This window comes from Podarcis muralis, chromosome 2 (genome assembly GCF_964188315.1).
Source record: "Podarcis muralis chromosome 2, rPodMur119.hap1.1, whole genome shotgun sequence".
Taxonomy (NCBI): Eukaryota; Metazoa; Chordata; class Lepidosauria; order Squamata; family Lacertidae; genus Podarcis; species Podarcis muralis.
Window position 1 is genome coordinate 66,037,912 of NC_135656.1, and position 18,762 is coordinate 66,056,673.

Genomic DNA, 18,762 nt, shown 5'->3' on the forward strand with positions numbered 1-18,762 from the left:
CATCGTAGGTGGGTCCTTCCTGTGACAGATGATTCAGTAGTTTCCCTGTCTTCTGAAGTTAGAAACCTAATGGAATGCCTAGGTCCCTCTGCCTTTACTCCTGGTTAAATAGGTGCCAGAAGCAAGGTGATTCTTCTGCTTCTGGAGAGGGGACATCGAGTCATGCTGATCATGCTTTTGCAACTTCCAGGATCACTTACAGACAGCAACTATTTTAGGCACATCTGATATGTGTGCGCGGCCACACGCACATGGCACTGAACCTGGAAGTGAACCAAAAACGTCCCAAAAGGGGGCGGGGCAGATTGCGGCATCTGCAGGCCTTTTCAATGGCATTTCAAATATATGTGATTTCAATTAAACGTGTGGTGCCTTGGAATGTAACCCCCACATAAATTGGGAGTTGCCTGTACAGGTAAACAAGCTCTACATGGAGCTTCCCTTGAGACTGACTAAGAAGTTCCAACTAGTGCTGAATGCTTATTTCTGCGTGTTGGAAGCTGTTAGAAGGCCAAACATACTTAAACCTATTCTACAGCAACCTGCCCTAGTTACCAGATAGTTTCTTACCTTTGAAGCCCTTCACAGCTTGGGATTCAAACACCCTGGAGACTGTCAAAACCAGTATCAACCTAGGTGCTGCGTCATTCTTTGGTCTGAGCTTGTTCTATATGCCTAAATCACATGAGACGAGGAGCAAGTGCTTAACCCAAATGCAGTTCCAGTGCTTTCAGTGAATTACTCCCTATGGCACACTTGGAAGACTCCAGATTTATTACCTTTAATGAAAACAGTACTTGATTAGGAAAAATGCAAATTCAAAGGTACAGTTCTTTCCCCTCCTACCTTTGCTGTAGATTGCTGAGTGTAAGCATTCTGGTCTGGACTTCCTTTGTCCCCTGTGTAATGTGCAGCTGCTCCCAGGTCAATGGTTTTGGAAGGGTTTGCTGTGCGCTTGTGTCTGGTGGTGGTGGTCTCTGTGGCTTGTGTAATATGGATGTGTTTTGTGGTCACTGTCTCCTCCTCATCTTTGAATTCTCCTTTAGGCGATTTAGCTTTTCTAGCTCTCTTTTCCTCATCGCTATCACTATGAAGGGAGGAAACAACAAAAACCATATTACAGACCAAAAGGGGGACAAAAGAACTTGAAAAGGTAGCTAGCAAAGCTATCTTGTCATCAACATCTTTTAGAGGGAATTTCCGTCAAGAAAATATTTAAGCAGAGATTTTCGAAACAAGCAAGGCTGTGGTAGGCAAAAGTGGGTGGAGCAATGGTGGTGGTTCTTATCTTTATACAGAAGACTAGAATCCAGCCTGGCTCAAATAAGATATTTCTACTCATAGCCCATGTATAGGATCCACCCCAATTTCTCCATCCACTATCTAGGAAAGCAAAAGGCATTATTGCTGTTCAATGATACACTCCAGTCAGGCAAAAGTATTTCAGGGGTATATGGGGCAGGGATGGTGAGGGGGGATAACTCAGAGAGGGAGTATGGGCTGGGGAAGAAGGTATGGCTGGGGAGAAACAGGGGTAGTGGTGAAGACTGTATTCAGTCCCTGAGCCAGAAGTTCCCCATTCCAGTTATAAAAGATGTTGTTTCAAGGTTTCCCAAGCCATTTTGTGACTGCTTTGGACTTTGCACCATTACTAGCCAAGCTTGCTTTCTCAATTAGAGAATTATGAGGGGGGGAGTGCTCATTAAGCTTCACCACACAATATTACACTATAAATGCTACTTCTTCACTGAGATGGCAAAGACTTTGTTTGGATCATTGGGCCACACTGCCAATTCCCCACACTCCAACTGGAAAGGCTGATCAACTGATATCAGCTGAAGCATTGCGCAAAAACAGTCTCTACCAATTGTATCTGGTGAGAAGTCTCATTCTCTTTTGGACAATGACACAGTAAATATGTATGTCCTCATAATCATGGGACTCTACAATTACATATCCTTTGTGCAGCTATCCTATACCTGCTGTGTATACTGCACAAAATCTGCTTGGAAGTCATACCCTGCTTTAGAATTTCCTTTCCACAAACTTTTAAAGCCCAACCTTTTCTTTGGAAGCAGCATAAGATCCTAGTAAATTGGGGATCAGGAAGGGGAAATTTCAAAAGTCCGTATTATATTAATATAGACTAAATCTTGCCCTGAATAGGGTGAACAATAAAGAAGCTTGAGGGGCTGTCTTCATCCAGCCCCCACTGTGGCATCTCCCTGCCCACCTCCCAAATCTGTCACCAACAGATCCAGCTTGCCCCATGAGAGTGGGTCCCCCCCCCCCCACAAACAAGTTGTCTTATCCATTCTGTCGTTACATTTTTTAAAAAGCAATGCTTATTGGTGTAACATTCTTATGTTTGTGAGGTCTGCACAGAATTTATAAATATTGTAAATAAATAAATAAATGTGTAGATTTATCTATTTACAATATTCATAAAGTTTGTGCAGACCTCACAAAGTCTGCCTCCATACAGCTGACGCAGATAGCAGCTTCTTGCAAAACCATGGCCTGCAACCTTCCAGTGCAATTCCTTTTCCTTTCTGTCATCAGCCTTCATCATGATTTAGCAATACATTTACACCAACAGCAACTAATTTTAAGGCTAATGCCAGCTTAAGCAGGGTTTGCAAATGCACTTGAAACCATGGTTAGGATAGGAGGGAACCCAGGCTAGTATTGGCAGAGATACTATGGTTGAGGCCAACAAAGAAATGGAATTTGGAAATTCATACCAGAGGCAGTTTTCTGATTTGTATATCATAGTTTTCAAGGAACGAGCCTTAAAACTGCATTCGGCCTACGTATATGCAACTTTATAAATTGTTTGGAAAAGTCATTACTTGACCAGTGTTTTCGGCGAGGGGCAGGTTAAGTCTCCAGCAAAATTAAGTTACCCACAGCTGTACTTTTATTTGGAAGGTAAACAGTTTTTACATTGTATGATGTTTTTCATTATTAAGGCATGCAATTGGTACAGGGCAAGATGCACTGTTGAATAACACATGCAAATGTAACTTGAAATATAACTGTGAAAGGTTTCTCTGTTTCAATAAGCAATAGAGCACTGAGTCACCTAATTTAAGAAAGGCTGTCTTGTTGTCAGCATGGAGGTAACACAAACTGCAGTATGCTCTGTGGGGTAGCCTTTGTTCTCCACTAACAATGGCTCAGGCTTTGCCCATTATTATTATTACTTAGTTATGCCTCCCACTGCATCTCAGCATATTATCTGCTTGCCAGCAAAGGTCATTTAATTCATTAAGATCAGTGAACATAAATACCCAGCATTTCATTTTCTATTCCAACAGAGATTACAGATGCAAAGTAATAAGGGGGCCTAACAGCCCCAACCAAGTGTAGAGGGAATAAATTCGCCAAGCACTGCTGCAGAGCACACTCTCTTCCTTTCAAGAGGGTTTGCGCAGAAACGCAAGCTCCAATGAGGTGAAGAAATAACGGAACAAGTGTTTCTGGGTTTGCTGCCCCCCCACAAAGTAAGACACTGCCAGATTCCATGTAATGGTTTTACTTATTCATTCCTGTCCCATCTGTAAATTCAGAAATCTTTCCCAAGGCAGAGTATGAAGTCATATGAAAGGAAATTAATGACATAATCAAATCATTACCAAATACAACCAATGCAATACTGATATGAAAAGAGAAGCAAATTAAAATCAGATAGCCCCCAAACCCCTAAAATTGGCATTCATTAAAATATCATGCTAATAAAACAGTCTTGACCTGCACCTAGATCAACAGTGAGCAACTGAGGATATTTCAATGCTAGGATGCCATCACTGAAAAGGCCCTGCTCTCGTGTCATCAATAGCCCAACTTCCAAAGCCAGAGCTGGGACCACTGAGAGATGGGTACAGTGGGTACCGATGTACCAGTCCCAGAGCCAGCTCTGAGTTGCCATTACAAAAAAATAAAATCTCTAGAAAGAAAATTGTGAAGGATGCTTCTAAGTTATTTCTGTGAGAAGAGCCAGCCTGGTTGTTCCCACCTTTCAATGTTTTTAGCCAATGAATGAAGTCAGAGCTATGACTGATGAGTTGTTTGAACACCAAGCAGTCATAATCCTAGGAATTTTGAAGAGCTGCTGTTGTTCGCTCCTCTTTAGTGCACTCCCCCACCTTCTGTCTCATTTTCCAGTGCTTAGAATCTCTCTAGTCTGCCCTGTTTTTTCCTAGCAAACTGTGTGGTGGGTTGTTAGCCTGAGATTAGGTACTCCCTAGAAGTTATTCCTACAATACTGCTAAAGAGTAAGTTTATACACTCATATTTTTCTTCATTCTTAAATTCTTTAGAAAAACCAATTGTGTGCTCTTTCAAAACTTGATTTTCTTTTATAATTTGTTCTTTTTTTTAAAACAAAAAGCACAATGCTTACAAAACATAGTTAAAATTTTCTCAGATTATGTTGAATAAATGTTCAACTGAATGAAGTTCAATTTTTCTGTGGGTGGAGAGGGAGGGAAGTGAAGACAAGAGGAGTTATTTCCACTCCCACACTTTGTACTATACCCTGCTATAGTAAATAAAAGCTAAAAACATCCATCATGTGAGAATATATTCCTAAAATTTCCATGTAAAATGAAAATACACTGTCTCTTATATTTTGTTAGAGAAACAAAAATATAGCCATGGAAACAGGAAAAAGGGCCCATATAATAGTGTGTGTTGCCATTTAAAAATCTCCACACATCATATAAAGATTCAGAACAGAGTGGAATATATTGTAGATTTAGTCTGATTTGATACATCTGGTTTAACATTTAATACACTGCTAAATTCCCCTCTCAAGATCAATTCACCTTTCAAAAGAAAAAGGAAAAAAACCACTGGAAAGAAGTACAACTTTAGCACCTTAATGAATTTTTTATTCTTCCAACATGCTGTTGTGAAAAATATTAAATATATGAAAGCTCCTACTGCTTTAATCTCATCCAGATGAGATTTGTGTAAAGGCTTCCACAGCAGTATCAGAAACTATTAAGTATCAGTTTGATCTACTGACGATAAAGTTCAATCCACTTGTTGAACAGATCAACTATTGGAGTTTGCACAGCAGGCAAAACCTCCAAAATGTTTTCCTTTTAATGTAGAGGGCATTAAATGATCTCATAAACAAGTGTCCACTGTACTTTATGAAAAGGTTAGCTGAAAAGTAAGCAGCCATTTCTTTAGGCTAAGAGAAAGTAGCAAAATGTTCTATCTTTCAACTTTTATGACTTGGACACAATCAAAACAAAAAAGGTAGCTATTTTCCTCCGTACACTCTTAATAATCTAAAAAACCCAAGATACTCCTTCACTCCATTTCACTGCTAGCGACAAAATTAGGCCCCTACTACAGTTGAGACAAATGAAAGCATTGGCTCTTTCTGGGTTAGAACATACAGCTTCTCTACGGAGAACTTCACCAGAGTTTTTGCCATTTTTCTAAACGCAACAATCTGAAAGTGATTTTTTTTTAAAATGAAAGCCAAGATGATTGGAATTTTAATAAACTATTCAATAGGGACCTGATTAGCTTTACAATTGTAGGATAGCAAACTCCTTCAACAATTTTTACAGAAGGCAGTTAGAATTGTTGTGGGCTACATAGATTTGGGATGTCTCATGATATGTGTTGTCCACTTCAAATTGTTCTATATTGCCTGCTTTATGTTTAGCTGCCCGCCTGCAAGGAATGGTCACACCCCATATTACTGAAATAATGGTGCCAACTGCAGAGGTATGCACATGTAAAAGAGATAGAAGGACAACAGAATCCAAACTAAAGCCTATTTCTCGTGATTTATAGGGTCTCTTGGACATCTTAAAAACTTGGATTACCAGGGAGGCTGCAGATCTTCTAGCTGACTCAGAGAGCCAGATTTTCATTGCTTTCAGCACAATTTCTTCTTGGTACTTTGGCCACTGAAAGACTAGATTTTCCCAACAAATTACCTACAAGAAGGAAATCTTAAATTCTGTGCTACAACACCTACAAGGCTATGAACAGAAAAATTCACACACAAAATTACAACCATGTGCTTAACTATTATTCTCATTGGCTAAAATAAGTGTTCTAGGACACAAAGGGGTGGGATCTACAAAATTCATGGAATGTACTCATGGAATGCTCACACTGACGGAAGGAGGGAATATTATTTTTTGCTGATTTCCTTCTTACTCCTCCTAATGTATAGTAGATGGTTGGGGGACCCTCTCTAATTACATGGGAGGAGGTGCAGGGACTTGTAGGGATAAACAGGCAAATCTTGTCTTGCTCCATTCCCTTGTAAGTTTCCACTAGGTCAATGGGCAGAAGGAACCTTTCGTTTAGATAACGGTCTACCAATTTCCAAGCTATGAGTGCGCTTAAATTTAATTTATACAACAGCATGGGGCCCTGAAGAAGAGATGGCCCAATGCTATGTGAAGAAATTACAGCCTGATTCACGATGGTACCCATTCCTTTTCTAGATGCTTAAACCACATGGGGAAGCCAGCCCATATGTTTTCAGCTTATTCTTCCATAGCTATAAGGACTGTAATGCTTAAAAGATGAAAACCAACATTTTCAGGATTTCAAACTTATCCCACAATTACAGGAAAGAAACTGGCAAAAGCTAAAAAGAGGTTATGAAAAGGACAATCAATACAGCAACAATGTAAAACAATGTAAAAATAAGTAAGTACCTGCATCTTTCTGGAGAATCCTCTCTGTCTTTCCTCCGGAACTTGCTGATGGTGTCATCAATTGTGCTCCCGATTTTATCACTCAGCTCACCTAACTTATCACTGAATGGAAATCCGCCTTTGTTTTTATCCCATTCTTCATCCCACTTGGACTTCGGCTCAGTATCATATCTTTCATCTAAATAATATAGGTAGACAGTAAAATTTTTAAAAAGGGTGAGGGGAGATTTAACCAAAAATGCCACTAATTCTTGTCAACAGACCTTTAACAGTTTTCAAAGCAAACAGAAACTTTCATGATGCTGCAGCAATATTACTACCAAGAGTAAGCATGTTATGCCAACAGTTAATTGGTCCAAAATGTACTCAAAAGATGTTGACGAATTGTAAGGCAAGGCATCAAACTCCAGAATAAGACCAGACATTGTAAGAGCAGGCTAAAAGGCTTCCCTCATCTAAAGAAATGAACCCTGGCTTTATGAGCAACTTGTGAGAAATGAACCTGATTTGTTTTCTAGCCAGCCTGCCGTAGAAAACTGGAAACCTTTCAGAGACTATATATGTTTCAAAACCTCATGAATACAGAAGGTTGTACCAAACCCTGCAAGACAAGTGTGAAAACAGCTGGCAATATGTCTAGCCTCAATCACCAATTTTAAAGGCTCTTTAAACCTATTAAGGAAAATGAAGCATCTTATCCCCTTATGCGTTACTAGGGACTCTTTAATTTCTCAACATTGTATCGCCACCAAAAAATTACCACCTAAACAAAATTTGCTTCACAATGCCGAGAACCAAGTATCCCCAACTAGCTGCTAACTAAGAGTATGAGACGGCAGCATTGCTCAATTGTCTTTAAACAGTGTCTCAATTGGTGCAGCAATAAAACTGCTAGCACATTTGCAAAGCTTAGCATGATTCCTGCACCACAGAGAGCTGGACTAGATGACCCTAGGGACCCTTTCCAACTCTAAAATTCTATCATTCTATGAATTCCATAACGAATTTTCATCTTCCATTTATCTTCTGTGTGCACATTTTATTAAAAAGTACCATAAGAGCCAATATATTGAAGCTTTAAAACTATCTCATTACAAAGCCTCCAGCATTAATCGAATTCCTAAATAAAACTGAGGCTTAGCCTACCAAATATTCTAAAGGAATATTACAGACATGTACCGTATTTTTCGCTCTATAGGACGCACTTTCCCCCCTTCAAAAATGAAGGGGAAATGTGTGTGCGTCCTATGGAGCGAAGATGCCATAGCCCCGCGACCCTCTCCCGGCTGGAGAGGTGACGCGCGGCTATGGCAGGAGCCTCTCCGCTGCTCCCTGACCTGCTCTTTGGGGCTGGTGGTGGGCTTCCCCCCGCCAGCCCCAAAGAGCAGGTTGAAAGGAACCTGAAGCCTGGAGAGCGAGAGGAGTCGGTGCACACCGCCCCCTCTCGCTCTCCAGGCTTCCAAGGTAGCTGCCTGAACGCACCTTAAACGGCACCTTGTTTTAGAGTGGGAAAACAAGAGGGGGGAAATTCTCCCCCTCTCTGCACAGCGCCTCCTGCCGCTTCGCTGAAGGGGCGCTGGGCAGAGAGGGGGAGAATTTTTTTTTCTTGTTCTCCCCCCTCTAAAACAAGGTGCATCCTATGGTGCGAAAAATACGGTAAATACAGATTGGGCATCTTAGTGAGATAGCTCAGTCAGTAGAGAATGAGACTCTTAACCTTAGGGCTGTGTGTTTGAACCCCACACCGGACAAAAAGATTCCTGCATTGCAGGGGTTGGACGAGATGACTCTTGCGGTCCTTTCCAACTCTATGATTCTCTGTTTCACCTTCTGTGTTAATGCTCCCATTATCTGAGCCAATTTGATTCATGACATCCACCTACCTAACTTCTTAGGAGGACTATCCTGCACAGTGTGACCCACTCAAATCAGGAGTATCGTACTCCTAACCGTGATGGTGCATACAGTGAGTTCACCCTGATAACACATACGCAAACCCCACTCTAGTTTATATACATGAGCAAGCCACAACCCAGCTGCTTCAAAGCACATTAGGAATCCCAGGTGCAAGGCTATGCCATTCATATAAGTGGGAAACCTCTTTATGCATGGTAGAATATAAGAGGTTCCTGGAGCAAGCCAGTGGCCCATCTAGTCTGTCATCCTCTTCTCACAGTGGCCAACCAGATGCCCAAGGAAAGCCCAACAGCAGGACATCCCCAAGCTATGTTCCCTTTATAGAAGAATGATATTATGCATGTACAAAAGAGAGGGATGCTTCTGAGGTGGCACGTCAAGTCTCAGTTCCCCTCTGTATACTTTATAGTTCCAGTTTAAGACGTTTTATTTGCCCAGCTATTTGAAATTATTGTATTTTCAACTAGCTGAACAGCCTTACTCTGCTCAAATTTATCCCAGGTGCAAGGCCTCAGTCCTGTCTACCTGAAGGAGCATCTCCATCCCATCATCCAGCCCAGACACTGAGGTCCAGCGCTGAGGACCTTCTGGCGGTTCCCTCACTGCGATAAGTGAGGTTACAGGGAACTAGGCAGAGGGCCTTCTTGGTAGTGGCGCCTGCCCTGTGGAACGCCCTCCCAGCAGATGTCAAGGCAATAAACAACTATTTTACTTTTAAAAGACAACTGAAGGCAGCTCTGTTTAGGGAAGTTTTTAAAGTCTGACGCTGTATTGTTTTTAATATTCGGTTGGAAGCCGCCCAGAGTGGCTGGGGAAACCTAGCCAGATGGGCGGGGTATAAATAATAATTTATTATTTATTATTATTATCGTTTTGGGTTTCCTGTTGTTTAAACATTCCATTGTAGATTTTAAATTTCTATGCATTTCTAAAATTTCTATGCATTTTCCCCCACTGTACCATGGCATCAGAGTCCTATAGAGAAATGGATTGCAATATGTGTTGCATAACCCAGAATATGCATAAGCAAGCTTCTACAGGTCAGCTACCTTGAAAGGACCGAGTTGTTCTGTAAGAGATGGAGTTCACTGCAGCGAGGAGATCCCCACAACTTCTGGCTAGCAGACAGACAGACACCTGTAACTCAAATACTCTACAACACACTGGACAACCCCCCCCCCCCTTGCTGGCCTATTCAAATATCCTATATTGGGTTTTTACAAGATAAGGAAGGATTCCAATGGGTTCTTCTTCCCACAGCCAAAGGCCAAAGACTTTCAACATAATCTGTCACTCTTGTTTATTGTGGTTGGAGCATGAGCTTTTTGGGGATGGAACTGGCCCACACAGAGGCAGCTCCCATGCTGCAATGGTAAATATAAAAATCAGGCCTCAGGGGAAACTAGTTCAAAAGTGTTGCCTTATAATGTTAGACGAAGATTATCTGCAGTTTCGAGATCAATATTGTTCCACACACAACGCTGAATAATTCTAGACCTTTTTACACTCCCCCCTCACTTTGCCCTGAAAAAAATATTCCCCCTGGTGCAACCCCATGTGCTACAAAGTATTGTGTATGTGCATATGTGTCACAACAACAAATAGGAAAGATCCACATGGCCAGCTTGCCTACGTAATTGTCTTATTCGCAGAGACATCTGAGCCACATAGGAGAGCATAATGGAGAAGTGGTCCCTTGAGTAGAGTGGGGTGGGAGAAGACAGCTTTGTTTGCAGTCCAAAACACTTGACAGCAGTAGCAACTGTTAGGAGAGTCCGGAAGCTAATCACTGTTTGGATACAAACAATCTGCGTTGCCAGAGAATCCAATAAGCTTATCCTTATCTAGCCAACTGTAGGGATTTTGAAAGGAATCTTAATGCAAACCTCTTCCAGTATATACTGTATTTTTCTGTGTATAAGACGATTTTTTTCTTCCATTTTTTGACTCAAAAATGGGGGGGTTGCCTCATACACGGTTTTTGGCAGGGTGATCAACAACCTTGAGTGCTATTGCCCCCCAAAAGCTGAACAACTTTGGCAACCTAAAAATATTGATTGAATTTTGGGTTCAAAAAAATTGGAAGTCGTCTTATACATAGGGGTGTCTTGTACATGGAAAAATTGGTACTTACCGTCTCCTCTATGTTATGAACTAAGGTTACTTCTCTCTGTGTGTAACTTTTTTACTTCCCTCCTCACTGAAAAAGCTTTCAGAGCAATAAAAGCAAGACAGCCCCTGCCCTTGGGCTGATAATCCAAAAAGACACAACACAAAAAGAATCAGATTGGGCGAGAGAAGGAAAAGCATAAACTCAGGCACTGCTTCTTAACGTTACTAAGTTCCAATAAGGACCCATTTTGGTGGAAACAGTTCATAGAGAGGAGCTAGAAGGAGCTAGTTTCTCAGCAAAGCTGATAGGACAGTCCTGCTTCCCCTTTTCTCCATCTTCTACAATCTGAAGGAAAGGCTGTTAATTTAATTTGCTAATCTCCCCTCGCTGTTCAGTCATATGAAGGTCTACTTCCTTCAGATAATGACACCTATGTAGATTGGTGACGGCACTCATATATTTTTTAAAGAACATATATTTATTATAGCATATCCACAAAACCAAGCTAACATTGCAATATGCCAACTACTGATTACAGTGCTGTACTCACTGTATCTGAATCCTCCAACACTGTCTGAAGAAACCCCAATGTATTTATCTTTGTTTTTCTTTGCCTTTTTCCTCTCTTCACGAAGTCTATCATCATCCTGGGCAAATTCTACCATTTCTTTCACCTTCTGACGTATATTTATACCTTGGTCTTTGCCATTCTCATCTGTGTGAGCGTATATAAAAAAGAAGCAATTTAGTAGAAGCAGTTAACCTCAAGCATTAAGTACCCTGAAAAAAAAATAGATATAAAAAGAACACAAAATATTTTAAGTTTATGGTATTCCAAAGCAATTCTCTGTAATGAGTGAACAGTACAGTTTTTTTATAACCAAAATTTCATCTTAATCTAAGGGATAGCATTTGAAAACAATGTCAACTGAGAAAGCTTCTTAAATGCTACTGATCTACTAAAAATATTAGTTAAAAAAGATTCAAAAACAGAAACACATCTTCTGCCAATTTTAACCCATTTAAAGCAACCTCCTCTCTCAACCTTTTTGGGAAGGCGGTTTTTCTTCAAAATACTAATTGCTATATTTCTGTCTTGCTTCAAAACTGTATTTTAAAAAATGCTGTCAGCCCGAGTGCACTACAAACTAAAATTTGCTTCACTTCTCTAAGCCTCTTTCTTATTCAGAACACACACTGGCCTTGCTGCCTTTCCACTGTAAATATTATTTGGTGGGAGGGGAAAAACCCCCAGCTTCAAACAGATGTGTATGTTTTGGAGCTCTAACCTTTTCTTCCCATATGATTAAAGCTATTCCTTTACACACACCACAGGGGACCAGTCTCTAGTGCATATTTTAATATAAACCCGAACACTCATGTTGTGTTGGTTCTGTTGTTATTAGCCAGTCTTTTCTGCAAGTTCTTGTCTTCACTAATTAATACTCTAGGGTCCCACGTCTTGAATTCTGCACTCTTCACACAACCGGCAACAGTCACATTCTAATTAGAGCGGGGAAGCTTCTAAGCTGGTTCAGGTGACTGACAACTCCAACTACTGTTTTAATTTGCTTATAAGATTTTTCTATCGCTCACCTACAAAGTGGTAATTTTCCAGGGATCGCAAATCATAAATGTGTTCTCTGGCACTTGTAACAACACGCTCTGATCCATTCCTTATGAGGTAAGATAGGAGCAGCAGAGACTATAAAAATACAAAGCACCTTATTATTGCATGAACAAAAGCCATCAGTATTTTTAACTGCAATAAAAAGAAAAGCCTAAATGCACAAAAATTAGTAAACAAAAGCAGGATTTGTTCCCATTTAAAGAAGCCACCTTGAAGATTGTTGCTCCTTAAAGCAAGAACCACTCATAATACAGTGTACAAATTTAAAGCTGCATTTACTCACTAAGACAAAAAATGTAGAACATTAAATCATAAGTTATTTGCCTGAAGAATGTTCTCCAGGAGGGGGAAATTATGGTTAAGGCAATTTAAGACGAAGAAGGAGGAAAGAAAAAAAACACCCTGAACTCTACAGAATGAAACAATTTTCTTTTGTGTCTCTCTTTTTTTGCAATTGCCTTATTCCCAAGTGTTTTTCCATTTAAAAGCATTTTTATGGCAATTTATCTATGTAGCTTTCTGCAGGAAATGTGTTGATGTATGAAACTCACTATTTTCAGGTAAATTTAAACAAACTTCAAAATAACAATAAAGTTGAAAAGTATTTTAATTTTGTGAACTTCCTGCAATTTCCAGGCTTTCCCTTGATTTTGAAATCATACATAAATAAGTCATTTGGATGCCAATAGATGCATGTTTATAAATGTCAATGATCTGAAACCAGTATCCATAAGAATGTTAAATCCTATGTATGATAGCATTAAAAATTAATTTATATTATGCTGCAGGGAAAACAATTACTATAAGGTAAAACCTACGGGTGGGGGTAACCTTGCCTGAGAATTAAATACAGTATGTTCAGTGTACAATATTTTAAGTCTTAAGGCCCTTTTCAATGCTATAGGAAACAGAAAAAAATGTATCGTGATGCAGATGCTGAATTTAATTGCAAATGCAGCTGAAAGAACACAAGGGAACAAATACTTTATGGTGAACAAGTAACTGGCTTTCTCTTCAGTTAGTTACAAGATAAAATGTAATTAGCAAAGTTGTGCATTGGGGGGAGTCCAGTACAATGTGTGAAATGTATTGGTGGTAAGTGTATGTGTTCATTTCCAGATTGCTTCAAATGTAAATTGAGTTGCAAAAGAGACATTCAGAACAAATATCAAAATGAGGGTCTCACTAGTAGGCCAGCAAAAGGGTTATTTCCCAGTTTTAAAAGATCAAATTACAGACAATCCTCAATTCAGTATTTAAAACAGTAATAAAAATAAAAATTGCTAGAAGGCATTCATTAAAGAGTCTTTGTAGAGAAAAACCAAGAGAAAATCCTTATTTTTCAACAGAGACTTCTTCTCTAAAAACATACACAGGAAAAATTAACTTGATTAAAATTAAGCTTGTACTAACTGCACACAAAGGATCCGGAAACCTGTGAAATTTAGCATGGATATTATGTTAATGATAGCACAAAACTGAGTTAATTACAATAGGGCACTGTTGTAAAATTAAAACATTTAGTAAGTGCCATATTTAGAACAAAATTAAACCTTGAAGAAGCTCATAAAAAGTAATTTTATATACATACTTTATACACTCTCCGCCAGTTCTTTTTGTTGTCTTTCAGCATTCGTGTCCAAAGCATGTTCATAAGTTCTGGAAACTGTTCATACATAAAGGTAGCCCTAAAAACAAAAGGAAGGCAAAAGGAGGAATTAGCTGTTTTCAGGAAAGGTCTGCTAGGACCTGCATTTGACAGCAGGTGGCAGACTTGCTCTAAATTAGAGCTTCATTCCCAAATACAGAGCTACTGACATTTGTACAGAAGTATTTCATATACAGAATTACTCACTAGATTAGCAATGCTGATAAGTTCTCCCCCCCTCCCCAACAACGGAAATAATGAAGAACTAGAAGTTCCTTGTTATCTTAGCCCATCATGCCATTCATTTGCCCTTCTTGAGAAAGCATTTACGAAGCAGCACCAACTTCCTAATTTTGTATTTCTGAAAAATGCTTTGCTAGACCCCTACCCGAAGGAAATCTTATCTCCTACAAGTTACAATGCTTCGTGGAAATCGGTTTTAATAAACAGTTGCTTGTGGCCATCATTCCAAGTACCATTAATACTGATCTCTCCATCTCATTTATTCTTCAGAAGTGGTGAAGCAGGAACAATTCTTACATGTATTTCTGCATAAAGATGTACCTTCCTTCACTGCTGAGTCAAATTATCACTTACTTGGCAATCTCTCCCATGAGTTGCCCTGAAGGTCCCCACGGATCATCGTTGGTTGCTTCTCGAACCTTAGACTCGATTTCTGAATAATTCATGACCACATTGGTGCTGCAAAAACAGAATTAAACACATGCATAAAGATTAGCATCAAAACTGAGAAACACATGAAAACTTAATAATGACACTAGCGGGTACCTTAATGAGATACCTCTACAGGGTGGGAAAGAAAACATCTTTAGTGGAGAAGCTACCCCGAGGACACCGCAACACATTTAACTATCTTTAAGAAGGTTTTACTATTCCATTAGCCTTCCAGAATATAGCTTAGAGACTAAGGATTGCATTAGACTTGGAACTATTCCAATAAAATATGGCTGATGGACAAATTAAAAGTAAAACCGAACCACTGAAGACTGGCCATTGTTACTTTGCTTGTACACATAAACACATGCACGCTACAGCTATATGCCACACATCTAGAACTGAATCAAATGAAACAACCCTATGGTGAAAACGAAACAATAGGTCTTATTGTAGCAGTTGCCAACAAAATTAAAAGAACTGAAGTAGAGGCACCAAGGATAACAGCCTGAAAAAGGTGGGACAAATGGGCAAAATCCATACAAACTCCAGTCTTTACCTAAAGACAGTCTTAAATACCATCTACAAGGATTAATAAATGAATGCAGGAACCAAAAATGAAAGGTTTAGTACAGGGGTCAGCAAACTTTTTCAGCAGGGGGCCGGTCCACTGTCCCTCAGACCTTGTAGGGGGCCGGACTATATTTTGGAAAAAAATATATGAATGAATTCTTATGCCCCACAAATAACCCAGAGATTCATTTTTTAAAAAAGCACACATACTACTCATGTAAAAACACCAGGCAGGCCCCACAAATAACCCAGAGATGCATTTTAAATAAAAGGACACATTCTACTCATGTAAAAACATGCTGATTCCCGGACCACCCGCGGGCCGGACTGAGAAGGCGATTGGGCCGGATCCAGCCCCCGGGCCTTAGTTTGCCTACCCATGGTTTAGTATCAACTACATTTAGTACCTTATGACCAATACTAAGCCTTTTCTTTTTCTTGTATTTCCACATAAATCCTTGTCAAAAAGACCTGGCTACTTAATATGCCTTTAAAATTTGCAAGCACACATGGGAAGGCAGATTTGGCCCCACAGAATATTACGCTGCACAGAGCAGGCAACTAGGAGAATGAAAGGGAGAGAATTGCCACATGAGAATTTCAAAATCAGGGTCACTTTGGAGCCGCTGAGTCTGAAATAAGAGACATCACCCAACTCGGAAAGGAAGAAAACGAGCACATTTATTCCTCTACACTAAAAACTGGCAAGAAACTGAGATGTACTTTCAGATAGCCTTGCTACTGGGAAAGTGGCAATATTTTTTCCATTTACATTGCACACAGGAATGCATGCAGTGTTGTATATAATACACTTTCCCTAGTCCTCTTTAAGCTTCTTCATATATAATGTGCCCTTTATAGACACGTGTGATGGACAAGGGGAAAGAGACTCTGCAGAGTATACAGCTATTTATACTACGATATGAAAAAATATGCTGAAGAGAGCTTTCATGGATTCTCCCACCCAGAGGCAGAGGCTTCAATGAAGCTTCCACCAGTGTCCAAAGAAATTGCTAAGCTATATTTAAGAACCTTTTGCTACTGATCTTGAAATTTCAGTTGATGCAGGGTATATCTAGAAGACCTTAGCAATTACTGGCCAGTCTCCAAGTTTTCAATCCTGCCAAGTTTTCCATTCTTCAACTTATGATTTAGTAGGAAGTTGTGGCTCACACCTCCAGACCCTCCTCCATCTATTTTAATAAAGCTTCAGGCTAGTTTTGGGCCTGGTGTTGGTATTTCTGGATTTTTCAGCAACTTTTGATACTAATGCTCCATTTTTATTTCGGGATCTGGTAGGCAGGCACCTCGTTGTGGTTTTAAGTGAAGTCTTAAAACTATTTTCAGTGGACAAAATTTAAAATGAAATCCAAAATGGGAAAAGAATGCAGCGTGTGCATTAGAAGTGGTTTGGGCCAGTTTGTAGCAAGGAGTCCTCATGGAACTATCGCTGATCCTGGATGCCTGGTGTTATGGGGATGGTATCAATTGTGTTTGACACACCAGATGCCAACATGGAGAGTGAATCCAAACAGGATGGCAGGACAAATTCAGTGGCTCTGGGAAGAGATTATGAATATGTTAACGTTAGCTATGTTTGCTGGCAGAAAATGCTCCTAAGTTCACTTTTATGATCCTCATGAACCACTTTGATGCCGGCTGTGGGCCAGTAATAAGTTTTATTCAGGAACATCCAGTATCTAGGCAAGTCCCTTTCAGAAGAACAAGGTACTTTTTACAGATATCCATGTCTTTATAGATGGGGGAAACTACTGCACTGTAGTTTACATGGGATTGCCCTTGAATTTTTTTGTCTTCAAATTGTACCAAATGCTGTCCAATTCCTGGCAGTTACAGGAAAATGCAATCATTAAACTGCAGCAGCAGCAGTAGCAGCAGCAGCAGCAGCAGCAGCAGCAGCAGCAGCGAACAGCTATCTATTAAGTTTCTATTCCTGCATCAAAGTACATTTTTTAACCTAGGAAGGGCTTCACAGCTTCTAAGCCCTGCACTGATTAGCGAATGTATGTTGCTCTGCCAGTACTTCACATACCCCATGTTAAAATAAGCTAGGAATGTAATGGATAGAGTCCCTCCTGTGAGAGATTAAAATAGTTGCAGGACAGTGAAGACAATTCACTTTGGTGATAGCGTCAAGTTTACAGAAAACATTCCAAAGTGAAATCCGCCAACACGCCCCACCCCCTGAAACACACAGACACTAGGAAGAAATATGAGATATTTTTACTGCAGTGGTCTCTGTTGTTGTTATTATTCTGTTTTATTAGGATTGGTCTACTGATGTTTTAAGACTTAATTTCCTGACACTATCATTTGGTTTAATTTTATTGATATTTTAATATGCTTTGTAGGACTGGATTGTAATGATAAGCAGCAAAAGAACTTGATTTTTTTAAGAGAACTTAATAATGTTAACAGCCAGAAATCCTTGAAGCCAAAAGCTAAAATTCAATTTTATCTATTCCATGCCTGAAGAACAGGTAACCTGCATGTTTGAATTAAGTCAGTCAACAAATGAAAACCATTATTTGCACCGGAATGTGTGTCAAAACAGATCTGTATGGCTGCAATTAGAACTATTTATTCACTTTACTATCATCCCACCAAAACACACAGTTCATGGCTATGGTTCTGCATTCCCCTTTTAGTAGAGACACATATTAACCTAATGCTATTTTTAATTTCCATTCATATGGAACTGGTTTTCAAGACAGGCATCTGAGGTTTTATAGCTTTCAGCGCACTAGTTTCTTTGTCCAATGTAAGGAATACCTGTGGATCAAATGGGAAAGGTTCTGTTTTTACAACCTTCCCCAAGCTCTTGTTTGAAGGGCTGGAGGAAAAGACTAAGATGAAGTGTTTCCTACATTTTTCTAGGTTAAATGCTCAAGATTGCAAGTCATGCAGGAAAGAAAAGCCACAAACATCCATTAACAGGCACCCATATCAGTTCAGTTAGGAGTGATTAAAAAGTTCAGGAGTAAAGCAATCTGTGAGGAAGTTAAAAGAGCAGATTGGGGGAAGTTAGAACAACACACAACCTAAAACTACTAGTTATAAACAGCACTAAGTAAGGCAGCACACTCCATCTCTGAATCCATCCTGCTATAAAAATATTATTGCCAGCAAAACAGGGAAAAGTACTAATAACCCCTCAAAAGAGATGTAGCATTCCAGAACAAAATCTTCAGCCGCATTTCATTCAGCACCAAACGTAAACCGAGGGGCGGGGGGAAGGTTGTGTAGTTTGGCTATGTTCCAGGTCATTTAAAAATAACTATTTCAAAAAAGGTGGAAATCTAGTTTTATTCTTCCTTTCCCATGTTTTCTATGGCCCTCAATCCATGCCCTACCCATGATGCCTGTGACCTTTAGAGCAGCTTTTTTTTTTTTACTTCCAGATGTGAGGGGGAAAAGTGACTGGTTTGATTGCCAAGACTTCCTGTGATTGATATAAATTTGATATCTGAGGACACTTTTAGAC

General features: G+C 39.8%; 1 protein-coding gene across 2 annotated transcripts in view; it reads right to left on the bottom strand.

Annotated features, from left to right (window-relative positions):
• The window catches only part of CLINT1 (clathrin interactor 1), a 64,088-nt gene that overhangs the window by 16,941 nt on the left and 28,385 nt on the right, over window positions 1-18,762 (bottom strand). For both annotated transcript variants that reach the window (XM_028718376.2, XM_028718375.2), the window contains exons 2-7: window positions 14,607-14,711; window positions 13,953-14,049; window positions 12,328-12,436; window positions 11,282-11,446; window positions 6,702-6,879; window positions 847-1,087 (exon numbers count right to left, since the gene is read on the bottom strand). In XM_028718376.2, coding sequence (XP_028574209.1) covers window positions 847-1,087; window positions 6,702-6,879; window positions 11,282-11,446; window positions 12,328-12,436; window positions 13,953-14,049; window positions 14,607-14,711 — 895 coding nt within the window. The remainder of the gene's footprint in view (window positions 1-846; window positions 1,088-6,701; window positions 6,880-11,281; window positions 11,447-12,327; window positions 12,437-13,952; window positions 14,050-14,606; window positions 14,712-18,762) is intronic.